The sequence below is a fragment of the Patiria miniata genome, unplaced genomic scaffold, assembly GCF_015706575.1.
Source record: "Patiria miniata isolate m_02_andy unplaced genomic scaffold, ASM1570657v1 HiC_scaffold_2, whole genome shotgun sequence".
In the NCBI taxonomy this organism is placed as follows: domain Eukaryota; kingdom Metazoa; phylum Echinodermata; class Asteroidea; order Valvatida; family Asterinidae; genus Patiria; species Patiria miniata.
This window is the reverse complement of record NW_024037058.1, coordinates 12,662,843-12,679,754: the sequence shown is the minus strand read 5'-3', so window position 1 is coordinate 12,679,754 and position 16,912 is coordinate 12,662,843. Positions and strand designations below refer to the sequence as shown.

General features: G+C 41.2%; 1 protein-coding gene across 1 annotated transcript; it reads right to left on the bottom strand.

Moving 5' to 3' along the window:
- Positions 1 to 5,058: 5,058 nt before the first annotated feature.
- LOC119726542 (NK-tumor recognition protein-like) lies at positions 5,059 to 16,658 on the bottom strand. Its single transcript, XM_038198270.1, has 2 exons — positions 16,130 to 16,658; positions 5,059 to 10,014 (listed from the first exon to the last, which is right to left on the bottom strand). The coding sequence occupies exons 1-2, from the start codon at positions 16,388 to 16,390 to the stop codon at positions 7,813 to 7,815; spliced, it is 2,463 nt and encodes an 820-aa protein (XP_038054198.1). The 5' UTR covers positions 16,391 to 16,658; the 3' UTR covers positions 5,059 to 7,812.
- Between the last annotated feature and the right edge of the window lie 254 nt (positions 16,659 to 16,912).

The following is a 16,912-nucleotide window of genomic DNA, read 5'->3' as shown; positions in this document are numbered from 1 at the left end:
ATAAGTTATAATAAGTGCACAATGATGACTATTAAATCGGGGTTGAAATCTTTTCCTCTTTTTGTGCCAATTTTAAAGGGACTTTCTAGGAATTTGCATGCTGCTGATTGATTTCAAGAAAAGTATTCAAGATTGTAGTTTTATTGCTGTAAAACCGGGTTATAATATCGCGCACGCGCAAGAATTGATAGATTGTTATACAGGGTGGTTCGAACTAAAGGAAATCCACTTTTGACAGCAATTTTTACCTATTTTAAAAACTATTTTAAATTTGATTAGGCCTAGTAGCTATATTAAAGTACGGGTCTTTAGGCATGTATGTAAGCAACGAATTCATCGTTGCAATTGCATATTTTGTCTCTGAGCTGTGGTAGTTTGATCATTTCATGTGCGAAACCTGTTTGTCCACAGAGGTATACATTCCATCCGCTAGACTGAGCTTATAGCTATCGGAGCTTGATTTGATGACAAAATATTAGCACGCTTCAAACCAGGATTGTTAGTTCTACTCCTTTTTGATTGTTCTGTCGTGTTATGCAACTTAAGCCTACAGCTCCTTGGGTAGATGATCTTAACACTGACATGAATAATCGGACAGCCTCAATAATAAAAGTTACCAGGTCAAAACATTTTGTTGGCAAGGTTTCTAATTTTTGTGAACAACAAAAACATGTCAAATTTACATAGAATAACACATGGACAAGACTGATCTTGGTGACTTGTATTCAAATTAGCACAATTTCACTATTCTTGCGACTTAAACTACTATGGGAAGACTATGTGAAGAAACAAGTGAAACTAGTTTACGATATAGTTAATGATAAGTAGGTGAAAATTGCTGTCAAAATGGATTTCCTTTATTTTGAACCACAGTGTATATACAACATCCCCACGCAAAGTGTACTTCTTCTTGGGCTACAGTTAGACATTACATTAAAGATGTATACCCCATGCTCTTCAAAAAGGATTTTCTCCGAACGGATATTCACTTTGTATGTTTTGTTTTTACAAAAAGAAATAATGTATTCCGATTTTGGGCATCTGCAACCCTCCAAAGCTAAAAGGGATTAATTTTGTGCACACAATTTACCCCCCCCCCCCGACTACGAGAGCCGAACAATTTATTGCTGCCAATAATTCAAATTTTGTGAAGAAATAATTCAATGACTCAAAGTCGGTGGATTGTTTTTTCTCCTCAGTGTCTCATTCAAAAGTGAATAACTTTTATATGGCTAGGAAAAAAAGCAATTGGTAAAAATAATATATTTTTAATAGCAAGGGGAATGCATCTTTAAGCGGTTATCAGCTTGTAATATAGGAAGAAATTGTGAATGTGACTTAGAATTTACTTTGTATAATATATTGTATATCAAATAGGATTTGAACTGGATTTCAGGTTTGGCTCCACGGAACAAAACGTTTATTTCTGCCATATAGATTTTTTTTTTTAATTGTTGATTGCAGTTGTTATTATTTTGTGTGCTGTTACAGTTACAATGAGTTTCCAGTGGCAGCTTGAAGAAAAAATCTATCTTGAGTGTCAAGTTCTTTTACTATTGTTTGCTTTTAAATTAACATTTTGCAATAAAATAGGAGTGAATAAATATGTTGAGTGTTTATTTGCAATATTTTGTTAAGATATCCGTACATTACGAAACACCTTTTATTTTATCTATTTGTTTTTAACTTAACCATGGATCGGACGTCTTTTTCGTTTTTGCCAATAAGCCAGTTCGGTATTCCAAAATAGTTTGGTGCACAACAAGATTCGACAATGTTTTCGGGATAAACGTGGCAGATAAATGCACACAGGGCAATGGGGGACGTGGTAACCAAATCTGCATTCTGTGTAATTTTTCGTGCAATCGAAAAGAGATGGAAACTTTCGTTCGCACAGAAGTTTGGACACACAAGCCACCTAAAACACTTCGCTGTCCAAACGTTTTTTGCAAAATGTTTCTTCAGAACACGACGATCTCTTAAATTGTGCTGGTACCCCGCTATGCTTTTGCACGCATACGATTAAATGTTTAGCCCGAAAGAAAAAAAATCATCAAATCTTGATGTGCACATGCGCAGTTGGAATACCGAACTGGCTTATCGTTAACGCCAGTTCAGTTCAGTTTTAAAACGCGCGTGGGTGCATTCAGGTTTGACGATTTAAATATCTCGATAAAATATTGATGAGCCTTAAAAATGTTTTAAAAACCTCAACAAAACGAAGCAAAACACAAAAACAGAAACATAAAATATCAATAAAATCACTGCTTTTTCTCTCGACACCTATATAAACTTCTTTTTATTAAATGTTTGAAATCTTTCTTGTGGATGTAATATATTATTTTCAGTCTGATATCGTCACCAAGGCAACAGCTAGATTTTAGCATCTCTAATTTTTACATGCTTGTTTAAAGGGGTCCGTATCATAAGTCCGACGCCTCATATGTCCGACGCCTCATAAGTCTGACATTTCGGACGACAATGGACAATCGCTGATTCAGACTTATGAGGCGTCGGAGCTATGAGGCGTCGGACTTTATGAGCGGACCCCGTTCAAAGCTTAAAAAACTTCTGAGTGAGTCCAGACATCATCACACTGCTATTCACAGCGTGAATGTCTCCACAGCCACATTTGAGCTTTCCATTATATACGACAGCTTTTTGCCTCTATTTTTTCCTCCTTCATCATGCTATTATAGTGTTTATTTAACATGCTGGAGATCATCATCCAGCGACAAATCTCGTCTTCTGGATTCTTGCCAGCATCTCATTATACAAAGAGCGCGCGTTCCTGCGGCAGCTATGCTGCGGCAGCTATGCTCGGCATCCAACCCACGCCCCGCGCCGAGGCTGGCTCGCCCAATCACACGGAGACATCGGTTCTCCACGACCCTCGGCCGATAACACAACAGCTCTGGTACTTAAATCACTGACGGCTGATGGACTTATACGGTAGTTGGCCTTTAAGTGTATACCATCGGTCTAATATGCACACTCTTTACAAGCTGAAAGACATATGTCTCGAGAAGGTTTGACACTCCATCTTTATCAGTTTATGGGTTTTCTGACCTTCACATTTTGAAACCGAGATTTATGGCATTTATTTAAAGAAAACCATCCTTGCCCTATGAAAGAATAAATTGAGTTGTCCGTTGTTTGGCGACTAGGCCCATAAGTTTTTATTATCGAGGGGCGTAACCTTTTTTGATGGGGGGGGGGAGACAGAAAACTTTTTGAGCTTCCAAAAATTATTATTCAACTTTTTTTCTTTCAGCGGGAAAAAATACGACTACAGCTATATAAAAGTAATTGTAAATAAATTAACAAAGACTGTGACAAAATAATAAGGCAAAACAATTTATTACATTTTTTGTGTAAAATAAATCACGTAAAAATGTAGCAAAAAGTAACAAATGATACAATAAGTGATATAACAAGGCAGTCTTTGTGATATACATGCATTTAGTAAAAGTATACATCAAATAGGCACTGGGTTTGAATTTAGATTCTTAAATACCTAAGACAGTTTACCCATTCCTATTGGTCGAGAGCCCGTCACGTGGCCGGTTTTAAACGGCTGATAAAGACCGGCTGGCGGCTGGCTGATCTTGAACACTTTTCTAAAGTGTCACATGAAATTTGGACTCCTATAAAATCCGGTGCTTTTTACCGTTTCATTGGTTAAACGTTGACAATCATCACACATAGGCATGCGCAATACTACCAGTGAGTCAGTATTTCATAGTCCAAAATTCACACTAGGCCTACACCGGCACAGCTGTGTTCAGCGCCACATCGGGCAGTACGCGCGACGCGCGCGCCAATCTCCATATAAGGCAATAAGTTGTAGAGGGACATACCATAATAGGAATAGGGGTGTTTCGGAAAACATGAAGTAAAATTGTTGAACAAAATCGTTGGAAATTTATAATTGTTTCCTTGTTTTGACTTTTTGACCGAAAACGTATGGGAATAAATATGTACTTGACCGGTATCAAACAAGACCGGTTGGAGTCTGGATGCTGATAATTACATCGGCTCGGGTAATTATCAGCATCCAGACGCCTACCAGTCTTAAACAAAGTGTTTTAAACCGGCCAAGCACACGTTTACGCACTAAGTACATTTTGTAATTCACAGCATAGAATCTACAGTGTCCGTAACATTTACAGTGAACCGACTGCAATAAGGGAGGGATTTCATTTAAATACAGCACATTTTACAAATTTGGCTTTTTTATGGAAAACAATATTCCTTGCATGAGCTGCAGTTACTTCAAAAAAAAACAAAAAAAGTGACCAGAACACCAGCCTCGTCCGTCTGTCAGCTATGCGTAAGTAGAGTATTGTCTAAAGAAGCTTTTCCGAAACTAGTAAACAAAGGTTTCAACTCCAAGTCCTGTTTACAATTCTGTTGTGCACATAAATAATATGGAAATTCACGGTAACTCTGGAATAATTGTGAAGGTTATCGCAACCAAGATCTCTAATATAAGGATGACAAAATGGCTGTCGGTTTTGATCATGTCAATAAATCGTCTCAGGCACTCCAGGGGGTTGTACATGCCTTCTAGAGTTACTCCAGTCCCTCAGTTTTGGTCTGGTACATAGCATAATTACCATAATAAGCCTTGGGCCGAATGCCTGTATGTCTGCGGTCAGAAATTGTAAAATAACAATATACTACATAAATGTATTGAATTACAAATCGTGCCTTACAGCCTCGCAAAACTTGCATACATTTTGTACTTACACTATACCAGGAACGGGTCCAGAGAGAAGTGGTAAAGGGGCGTGGTGCACGCCCCCTCTCCTTGCATGTGAAGCATTTTAACTACCATGCTGATATTGCTTAGGCCTACCAACTTATATTTAAACAAAAAAAATCAACCAAAAAAAAAAATAAAAATAAGCCTGTAGATTTTTTTTTAGCTGATGCATGTCTGACCGGAAAAAATTGTGTTTAATAATTGTTTTAACACCAACGCTCACTTCTTTTTTTTTTATCGCCCCAGACTCGTTCCTGTTAATTAAAATGAATGGAAAAAGTCATTTTTTGCAAATATATGAAACAATCCGATGAAAAATACATGTTTATATTAACGTACACGTATTTATATTTACGTACACGTATTTAAATGTACGTATTATATATTATTCGGAAAAACGTTTTTAACAATCAAATAAGCTTATAAAAATATTCAAAAAGTTTCATGCAAATATGGCAACTGGTTTCTTCTTCCTCTCTGGTATCCTCACAAAGTGACGGTCAATTAAAAAATGACGTTGCATCATTCTTTCCAGAATTTCATAGTAATATTCAAGGATGTCTCACAAATAAGACTGATCAAAATATATTCAGTGTCAGTCTTTGTAGTGGGGCAGATAGGGGAAATATGTAGGGGAATTGTGCCTTTGATGATACAAGCATGGCATTTGGCTCACAGTCAGAATGTCATGAGAAAGATATTTAGCTATAGGGACATACAACAAGCAATTTTCAAAATGTTCAAAATGGCTGCCATTGCTTGTTATTCTACCTATATTTTTTTTCAAAGGGCAAATCTGCAATGGCCTACATAGCCAAATATCTATCTCATGACATACTCTGACTGTGTGCCAAATACCATGCTTGTATCATCAAAGGCACAATCCCATCACCTATCTGCCGTACTATTGGTGACGTGTTTAGCCAGAAAAGTTTAAGGCAAGAAGCATTGCAACTGTGTGCACAAGTCCTGAATATTTCCTGATGCTTTAACTAACATAAACACACAATGAACTCTGCACACTTTTTCTGCCAAATGCATATTGAAAAATACTTTCGAAAAGCAACCTTCAAAAACCGAATTACAATATCAGTACATTTCAATCTGACCTTTGTGATTAAGAACACACATTACAGAAGTTGCATAGTGCCATTGTTTTGTTGTGAAACTTAAACACAGATTTTGAAACCACAAGTAAATGCCTTCCCACTCACACTGGAATGCGACACAAATTAACACGTCATATCTGACATTAACTCTCTACCTGGCCTGCCAGGTGGACACGCAATCACGTCACTCATACGGCTAAGGCAAGGGTTCGTACGTCCACATATCATGGAACTACATGCATCTATAGGCACTTCGGCTGTGGTATGTGATCATTAGCTTTCCAAATGTCACCGCATGTATTGTCTCAAGCGAGGAAAATTGATATCGTGTGGATCATGGTGTCGTGAGGAAACAGTACAAGAATAAACTTCATCTCTGAACGATTTTGTTTTCTGCATTAAAATCTGATTTGGTAGATTTGTAAAAACAAAATGGCTTTGAGACCAAAATCTGTTACAAGACCGAGTGAAAACAGTTGGCATAATTACGTATTTAAAAACAAACGTTTACTCTTGCTTTGTCCACTGAATGAGCGTTTGAGAATAAGAAAACTGTGGACGTAGAGATGAGGCTGGTTCATAATCGGCACGAAAGCGAACGCGAATTTGTGACGTCAGGTTAACTTTTCGCGCTGCGAATTTGCAAGAGTTGAACACATTTCAACTCAGGCGAATTTCGCAGCGAATGCTTCCTAACGTCAAATTCGCATCGCGTTCGCGTTCGCATGAAGTATGAGCCGGTGTCATATGAAAATCTGACTCCTGTGAAAATCGGACCCCTTTTCCCTATTATTGGTTAATCCCTCCTACGTGACAGGTCACTCTCCCGTATGTGATCCAAAAATAGCATATTCTCGTACTTACGCATGCGCAATACTACCAATGATTCCACATTTCATGGAGTCAGATATTTACGCTACACCGGCCTTTAATCTGCATCATATATCCGTCAGAAATGTATAAAAAGCAACTACGTGTTACTTTTTCACTTATTTTTATTTGCAATGTATGACCTCTAATTTATGGCACACGATACGCGAACACATCCCATGGGTTATTTATATCCTTCGAGGAGGGTTCTAGCCTGATGGCATTTCATTGGCCAACGTCTTCCAAAAGCAAGAAATATTTTACTTGAAAAAAAACCTGCACTATTCTACCGAACTTACCAAGCTGACTATAACTACTGCGAATTGCGAACATTATTCATACCAAAACCGTGGAATTCTTTTTTTCCCAAATTCAAACTTGAAAGACACTCTTCACCTTATTTACACAAATTTACAAAAATCTCTTGCGAAAACTAGATTTCTTCTCTTTCGTTTACGATCGATGAGAATATTACCGCAAGTCATGATATTCATGAGCTTCACTAAATTAAACTCGACTACAAGTTGTCTCGGGTTCGGCACATGCGCGTGGTATCGTTCAACTCGTGATGGTGTTTCTGGACAACCACTGTTCAGTTGAAAGCTCAGTGTGCGTTTATATTCTGTCTAACATAACATCATCTGATTAAATATCCTTCAAGGTTTTTAGCTGCGGCTGAGCAGCTCAACAAATGGTCGTGTCTCTCCGTTAGTAAGGGTTCGTTGGTTAGTTGGTTAGTAACAAACGTCCCCGACAGCCTTGCATGGCTATGAATCACCTCGTCCCTCAGGCCCTTAATGGGTCTTCACTGACCCACCATTTTATATAATTGCTTTTGTGCTTCTTTTAAGTTCAAAATGATTTAGAATGTGGACACAACGTCTGTGGCTGAAATACCTCGCTGCTGACAATGCACGCATTGTGTTCCTTTCTCGAACAGTAAGTTTACTTTCACATGAATATTGTTTACGGAGAGAACACGACTACTGACCAATTTGTAGCCTTTTCAAGCCCATAGGACGTTCACCATCAGAGAACAGTATTGTTCGATCATCTCGATGACAGTCAAGAGCCAAACACAAGCTTCACGCCTCCCCCTTCGCTAGGCATCACCCTGACTCCGGGCTGGCTTGTGTGGACTGTCACGCCTGACGTGGGACTCTGTCTCTGCTGGACTCTGATATTACCGGCACTGGGCCGGGAAGAAGACTGACGGAAGGTGATCACCTCCCTTTGCCGTCTGGGCTGCCCTTCTGTGCGGATGACCAGACCTCCGCTGCTACCTTGCTGGACGTGCCGGACCTGCGTTGGTGGGTATTGCTGCTGAGGTTGTATCGGGATGCGGATGTAATCACCGACTTGTAGAGGCGCATTCTCCGGCATCCCCATGTTGAATCGGAAGACAACCCCGTCCTTGCTGGACTCCTGCCTCTGGACCACATTGGGTGTCTTACTCGGTATCATCTTGATGATGCGACCACCTGGCTGCTGGAAGACATGCGCAGAATCCCCAACCATGGTGGACACTGGCGACAACTGAGGACTCTCCGGTACCGGCTGGAGTTGGAGGACTTTCACGACTCTCTTGGACTCTCCTGGTTTATTCTTCTTCTGGCAGTGGGGGCAGACGCTGTGAGAATGACCGGACGGCTTTTTGGCACCCATACGGACCTTGTCGGTGTCCGCTACTAATGTCGACTCGGACATGCTGGACGGAGAGGCATCAGTTGACGATAACCTAACAATAGTCTTAGACATCCTTCTCTTCGGCTTAGGACTTCGGGATACAAGGATAGGGCCACTCATAGCTTCAACATCTCCCGGCTGTACCTGGAAGGTCATCATGGTCGGATGGTCAGAAGGCATCCCAGGCTCTGGATGAATTATTTCCTCAGGTAGGCAAGATACAGGGATCTCAATTGTAGTTTTGGCAATCTTGTGCTTAGATTTATGAGACTTGTGTTGGTCGTGATCACCTTGGGTTTTTGTAGGTTCCTCTTGACTCAGTTTTTCATCTGTGACACCCGGTATCACGTCGGGCATTTGCTGCATGGAATCTTGTTCCGTATTAGTCCCTTTTTCGACATTCGGTGACTTTTTAGAGTTCTTCAGTCCATCCTTATCGGTGTCCTCTTCATCTTTGGTTTTCTTTTGACCTTCGAAACAGCTAATTCTGTCTTTAATGTTCACCTTTTCACCGTCCTCAATCTCAGAAACGAGAGGAGATGATTTTGGCGAGTCCGTGTCCACGTTAGGTTTATTCTTCAGCTTTTCTTCCATCTCGGCTCTCCGTTTCTGCTCATTCTTGAGACGGATGTCAGAGTTCTTGCGGCGAAGCTCCTCAACACGTTTGGCCTTGGCCACGGATGCCATCTCCTCCTGCTTAGCCTTCGACTCCTGCGCCTTGAAAATCCCTATCAGGGAGGATGCTTTGGGTGCCTTTTCCTCCCCCTCCTGGGTCTCCACTGTCTCGCCTGCTTTCTCTTCAGATTGAGGCTTGTCGGTTTCAACAGCCATTTTATCAGATTTGCCGGCCATGCTAGACAGTTCTGGTTGCGAGCTACATTTGCGAGGACTTTCGCAACCCAGTGGGCTCATTCGATGATCCACAACCTGCTCTTGATCGGCATCATCAAATCTCCCCTCCTCGTTGGCACCGTGCGAGCCCGATTCCCCATGGTCGCTCGGGCAATAAAAAGGGCTGAGACGTTTGTGGATATCTACGGCGGGCATGTTGGAGGTCGTGGTGGAGTACTCAGAATCGTCTGTGAAGTACTCGGAGCTGTCGCTGTCCTCGTCCATGGTGGACCCTTCTCCTCGGCTGATATACCTCCAGGGAGTGCTGCTGTATGAGGCCATGGAGTTACAGCACAGACATTGGCTGCACTCGCTATCAGAGTCTTGATACGACTCGACGGACTCCTGGCGGCTGTTGGACCTGCCATGTCGTGCCTGGCTGCCATCATGCCCAACCTCGTTGGGGTTAGGGTCCCGCGCAGCCGTCTTGGATTTCTTACTTCGGCTGGAGGTGGACACTGACCTTTTGATTTTGGGCTCGCTGTAGTCTTTTTCCAGGTCGCTCATCTTGTTGACGTCATCCTCTGTGTCCAAAGCGTCCCTGGTGCTGCCAATTTTCTGCTCGTCCTCAGATTCATACTCTGAGTCGGCTTCTTCACCGTCGTCGTCGTCATCTTTGATCTCTTGAATGTTGCGCTGCACGGAGGCCAGCTGGCGGGATAGAGAGCTACCGGAAGACGTGAGATTCGCCTGCAGGATACAAAGTAGACACAGAACAGCATATTTAATAAATATGAATTCCAAACAATCTTGAGAATTATGGGCCTTTTTAAAAATTGGATTACACTTCCTTTTGAACTGTGCTTGAACGTGGCATGCAAGCACGCAGACGGTAAAAAAAGCAAAGGTTGACGAAGTTTAATTATGTCGTCGTTTCCGTTCAACTTTGTATTGTCATTTTCAGTTCATGTTCGACTCTGAGTGTCATTTTGACACCACTGCAAGATGACTTTTATAGTTTTGAAACAGTAATAGGAAGAATTTAATTGGAGATTTTAAATTTCGCAAATCAACATTTCCCCACATTTCTTGTTAACAATCAAACCACATTGGCCTGGCATATAAACATTAGCTGCATTTATCAGTTTAATCGTTTTTCCCAATATGTGATTTCTCACGTTTCTGTGTTGAATGAAAACTAGCAGATAATTTGAACCATATGTATTGCCGTTATAAATTTCATGGGTATATATGTCTCAATGGTGTATTTCTTTTCTTTAAAATGATACATCCCGAGAAATATAGTCTGTGTTAATTCAGAACAAAAGAAAATATGACTATTTTATATGCCAAACTTAATATAGTTGCTCTCGAATGTCCTAATCAGTATTAAGGTCCGTTGTGCGTCATGACTTGGCTATATCTAAAAACAACTTAGTCAAAATATTGACTGGTTTTCCTAGTTATTGAAAATTGACTAGGAATTTAGTTGCAAAGCTTCATATTTTGACTGGAAAAAGTAGTTGGGTTCGACTCCAATTTCAGTTTCTTGCATAACCATTTTTCCAAAGTCAATAATACTGACTGGAAAACTCTAGTCAGATTGACTGATTTTCAGTTGCACCCAGCTGACCCTGAATGGCTAGTCAAATTTGACTGGTTTCTAGTCAAATCTGACTAATGCTTTTTTAGAGTGATATATAACTTAACACATAGACTCAATTCGGCCTTCGTGGCTATTTATGAACTGAAAACGGGCGTCAATAAATTAAGCCATGGTGCCATTGAACTGATGTTGTCCTCAAAAACATAAACAAGACAGCGCCATGGAGGATTTGAGAACCCTTTCTCCAAAATTCTCAAAATTGACGGAGTAATTTTTGACGCCAGGCCTGTCTGGCGGTGAAAGATACTGTATTAATGACGAGGTCAGACATGGCAGTGATATGGCAATTAGCAGAATCTTCCTTTAGCATACCGTCTCATAACGGCTACAAAAGTACAAGAGCAACGAGGTATCACGATTGATTATGTCAAAAACAAGGACATGAATGGCCACTCGATCCCGAATCATCGACATTCCACTTGATGTTGAGATTTTGCAGCATTCCACTGTTGGCCTAATGTGAATAAATGAAGTCGTCACAACAAGCACCATGACCGATCCGAGTTAACTGGAGTTTCACTGAATTTCCAAAAGGACGTTTCCGAAATTCCTGACTAGAATTTCGGCCACTGTGGACCAATCTCTTGAAAATCGAATTACCCATAGCACGGCCCTGGTTTCCCGTACTTGCCCAGCCTGGGGACACACTGGTTTCACCTCCCTCATCGACTGCCATCGTAAACTGTCAAGGTGACGACAGCCGATACCCTTATTACGCCAGAGGCGAAGCCGAGACCTTGTACAGATCCGGACTAAAAAATAGTCTCATATCAGAGAGTGATTTACGACCGGTCTCCGAGACCGAAAACCGCGAGAAATTCACCGGCGTAATCCCGGAGAAGACTGACGGATCGCAGGAGTTTTGTACCCCGGAGGTCAGCGGTGAGTGCACGGGTCGACTAGGCCGGCTTCAGACGGCACATTAATCGCCAGAGTCATCACCGGTATTTATAGTGTCACTTTCAATGTTCAAGGGGTGACTCGCGGGAATCGGGACGATAAAAGAGAGGTTTCAGTTTTAGGACTGCAACGAAAGTCAAGATAAAAGGACTACTGAGTTAAAAGAGACATGCGCACCACCAGTCCATAAGTAATAAGGACAGTGGCTTGTCTCTTCTTTAAGTTCTTCCCCGTGCTCTTCAACAAATTCAATTTTTCTCTCTCTCTTGATAAATTGTCAACTTATTGTTTGTTTAATTCCAACCATTTTTGTTTCTTTTATGGCGTCTACAACCCTCTAGAAGAAAAAAAAAGTTTTTAGTTTTGGGCATTAACAGATCCACCTTCTGAGCAGACCTGGCTCCCGGTCCGTACACTATCGATACTGATTGTGAGGCAGGAACTACACTCTAAAAACACTCTGGCGAAATTTGACTAGAATTCAGTCCAAGTTGCATCCAGTTAACCCTAGCTGTAGTCAGCTGGGTGCGCGTTTGACTGTTTTTTTTTTAAAGTCAAATCTGTATAGGCGTTTTTACAGTGTATAGCCTACTCCGCTAGAACGGGACTCCTGTCTTCAGTAATAATTCAATAACTAGGCCCTATATAAACAAAGCTTATCCACTTTTGAATGAATCATGGACCGAACTTGACAAAATCGTTTTATTTAAAAGTGGAAAAGTTTGTATCCCTCTAGAAAATAGCAATTTAGGGAAAGGAATCTATTTTATCGGGATGAAATTCAAAAATAGAACGGGGAATAAACTTTAAAGTTCCGAAAGCTGACGCTAGGCTATCAGTCAATTTGTTTTTGTTTAAGAGAATCCTAGAGGATGGACTGAATTGTGAAAAGGTATTAAGCCGCAAAATCATTTTGAAACACAAGAGAGTTTGCAGATATACCCTGAAAGCCTAAATAAAAAAAATATATCCGCTACGATGTTGGTATCAACGCAATTATTGCATTCCTATTTAGTTTGAGACGAGCATAAATCAGGACGCACTTCCAAGTAGAAACCACAAGAATTTGATCGTAGGCAGTGCATGGCAAAAATTAGCCAGCGACCCATGGGACAAGACTAGTTTAGGGACCAACCCCGATATTCAAAACCTCATTATTCTAAGAGGACAAAAAATAGGAAAACAGAAGGAATTCGACCAAAACTATGCGTTGAAAAGGGGTCTGTTAATCATAATCAATCCTGATGTAAGCTGATCTTGAGAAAATTTTAAGAAGATTGCTTCCGTTAATAGTAATGCGTGTATGTGGGAGGAGTTTCTGAAATTCAAACATCCAAGCAACCGGCAAATTATGCGCCTGCTCTTGATATTATTTTGGTATGTTCTGGTTTGGTGTTCGACACTATGAAAGCAAAATCCATTAACTGAGTCATCTTGGTCTGATCAGATGGGCATTTCCGGATGCGGCCACTCAAACTACATGCTGTATGCGAAATTGCGAATTCTAGGAAAACATGTCTGCAATGAAAATTAACTATACAGGGACAGGAAGTCACACTAATTATTTAGCAATAGGCCTTAAGCAAGATCTTTGAATGCAGATAGAAACCAAGTGCGAAAGGGGATTCCCTTTCTGGTGATTATACACTCATTGAAATTCTGGCTATAGTTTTGCCTATTTCTCCCGCGATGAAAATGCATGTATTATAGCATTATATACACGGTTAGCCGAAACTATTTACGAGAATTTTAACCATTATAACCATGCACGATGAAAATATTTAGCAGTATACACGGTTAGCTCGAAAATATTACATAGTCCCGCCCCCTGAGCAACAGCTATCGCTGAAATCTTCATCTTCGAGTTTCATGGTGTAATCGTCCACATTTCGTCTATGCGAACATTTCAGAGGCCACTTCGTCTTCCCCGAATTGGTAAGCTCAAACTTATTTGAGTTGGTTGAGTATAGTTCTGACCCATGTACAAAAAAAACCATATGAGCAATGTTATTAAACAAAAATTTAACTTGTGTGGGAAAAATGTCGAGAGTGACATGACAAGCGACTACAATTTTGTTTTAAACAAACAAAGATGTCAATATTAACATAACAGGCGACCAACATTTTGTTTTAAACAAAACAAGGTGTACATTATTTTGTTTAGCCACCATCGACATCGCCAGAGATAACTGGAGGACATAATTTGTTTTAATCCGTCGACCTTGTGTATAGACTCTGTGGGAGATATTTGGAATTTCAATTACATTTAATGTCATCAGAAATTTCAATTATTGGTAAACGTACCGGTTCACATGGTGGACTTATTCCATCCGATGCTGACGACTGGAATTTGCAAAGCTGATCAAAGGCTGGGAGAAAAAGCTATGTGCAGATGTCTTATAAACCCAAATTGTAACATTTTAACATCTTACGGCTCATGACGTTCAGTGTAGAAAAGCTCAAGCTTGGTCTGCTCTGTTCTCGACGAAAGTCTGGCGACCCTCGATCTTCAAGGCCACCAAACTTAAGATCTTTAATAAGACTTCAGTGGAATCCATCCTCCTCTACGATTGTGAGTCCTGGTCCCTGACCAAATAAATCTCTACATCTATTGATGTCACCTATAAACGTAGACGGATGTTGCGTGCTGCACAGAACGTTTCTTGGCAACAACATCTCCCCATCTCTGTTCTATATGGTGCCCTTCCCCCTATCTCCACCATCATCAGACAGCGTCGCTTTCGGCTAGCCAGTCACGTTTTTCGCCATAACGAGCCGGCTCTGGAATCCTGATGCCCCTCGTCGTAGAGGTCGTCCCAACATGACGCTGAAAACATCCATCGAGTTGGAAACTGGTCTGAGCGGTCCATCTCTTTCCATCATTATGCTTGACAGGGACAGATGGGCCCAACTCATCAAGACGTCTGCACTGCTTCGCAGAAGGTCGTGGGTTCGAGTCCCACCCGACTCAGCTTGTGAATTTTCTTGTAACTCCGGCCAGAGAGCCTCCGACTAAACAATGCTTATCCGGCCGTGGAAGGCAAATACTAATGTTGAAATTGGTCCTGATTATGTCAGGTTCCTGGTGTAATTCTTGCAATGCCAACATTATAGGCCTTACTTTTCAAATATAAGTTTTGATTTTGTTTGGGTTCATTTTGGTGTTGTTCGTCGTGTCAGCTATTGTGGTCTCACAGTGGCCTAATTTTAGATTCCTATAACATCGATACAGGCCTGAGATCGTAATGCCAGTGATCGTTTCCACATGTTGAAATCGACTTCTCCCCGATGAGTACTCATCAAGGAATTGTGCCACCGTAAATCCAAGCAAGAACCCAGCCTGTGAAAGCCAATCTCTCACGTTAAATATTTGCGGCCTGAATAATGCGTCATCAGCCTGGCCTGAATTCTCTGGCGTTGATGATGTGGCATTTAAAGGTGCATTATCATTATGGACCGCCTGAATATATTCATTGAAGAACAATGAAAGTAATTGGTTCAGTTGAGAATATTGAAATACTCTTTTAAAGCACTGCGTATTTAGCTTTTTATTTTACACTGGTATATGGTTGTGAGAATGATGGACTCGTAAGTTTTACACGAAAATAAATTACTTCACGACAGTCAAATGGAGGAGAAAATATAAATAATCGTACCGAAACTTCTTGAAACATATACATGTATAGGTATATACATACATGTACATGTACGTGATGTGGTACGTCCACGACTTTTGTACAAGGCCATTCAAGTGGGACACCGACTCCTATTGTTTACACACTTCAGGACTGTATAAAGTACTAATACTAATGTCCCAATCTTATGATCCAATGACCCCGATCGTTAAAGCTCTACCGCGAGTAGGCCTTCAAAATGCCCTCTGGCGAAATCGGGAAAAACTCTGGTTTTGTTTGAACCTGACCCCGACGGCGCCAAAGCAAAGGTATTTCTTGCAATTGTATTTTAATAAGTAATATTGTGGTATGCGAAAACACCATATCAGTAACAACATTATTTTGTTCATGCTTCAACAGTTCAATGAAAAAAGTTACAAACGAAATATACGAAATTCCAGACTTTGCAAAATCAAAACATTCCGACATGTCCGAATAATCTGTGTGAATCGTTGGTTATTGTAGGCTTTTCTTTAAACAAAAATAGTATTCGGAGGATCATATCACTGATTAATTTGACTTTTCTTTCCGGCGTCTGTTTCCTTTCCCCATCATGTCCATGCTTGGACCCCATTCATATTTTAACCAAATCATGCGCAAATCTGTGACAGCACTTTGAACTCACCATTTGATCTCGCAGAATCTTGAGATTCAGATCCATTTTGCTGGCGTGGTACTTCCGCTTGTTGTAGTCGCTGGGAGAGTCCTCCCCTCCTCCGCTATCGGTGGCCATGCTGCAGTCTGCCGCGGCACCCGAGGTAGTATCCCCACCGGTTGTGGGCGTCTGGGTCAAGGTAGAGTCGTCGCTCCCTGGCCCCGGACCCGGTGCCACCCCGGGGTCCGTGTCACTCTTACACGGGCCAGTTCTGGGGCTCTGCACGCTCATGGTGCGCTTGGGTTTCACCCACCGGAGAGAAAAAGAAATCGGATTGGGTTGCAAAGTTCCGATGAGGGCTTTTATTTCAGATTACGTCTAATCTTTGCCGATTTGAAGACAGGAGTTTGACGAGTTCCGCCTGTATCCAAGCGACTTCATTGAGACGTTCCAGCGATGTGGTTATGATACTGAGTCACATCGCGGGGTATGTGTGTAGCGCGGATCATAAGAGAGAGTTGCCGATAGCGTTTCGTCATATCGCGCCTGTCCTTCGAAGGCCCAGACGACACGAACAAGACTATAGTTCTTCTTAGCAGGTTCCCATGGCTATAAATTGCACCGATTCAAGGTAAAACCTCACATGGCTTTGTGTTGGAAACCAGCGAAATCGCCAGGGTCATTTGACTTGCTTCAAGTCTTCGAAGATTGTAATATTTTCCCATCCATTGTCATTCACGGTGTTAAAAGCACCATCTTCCATGATTATAAATTACAATCAAACTAAATGCGACCTACATTTAATTACTATTT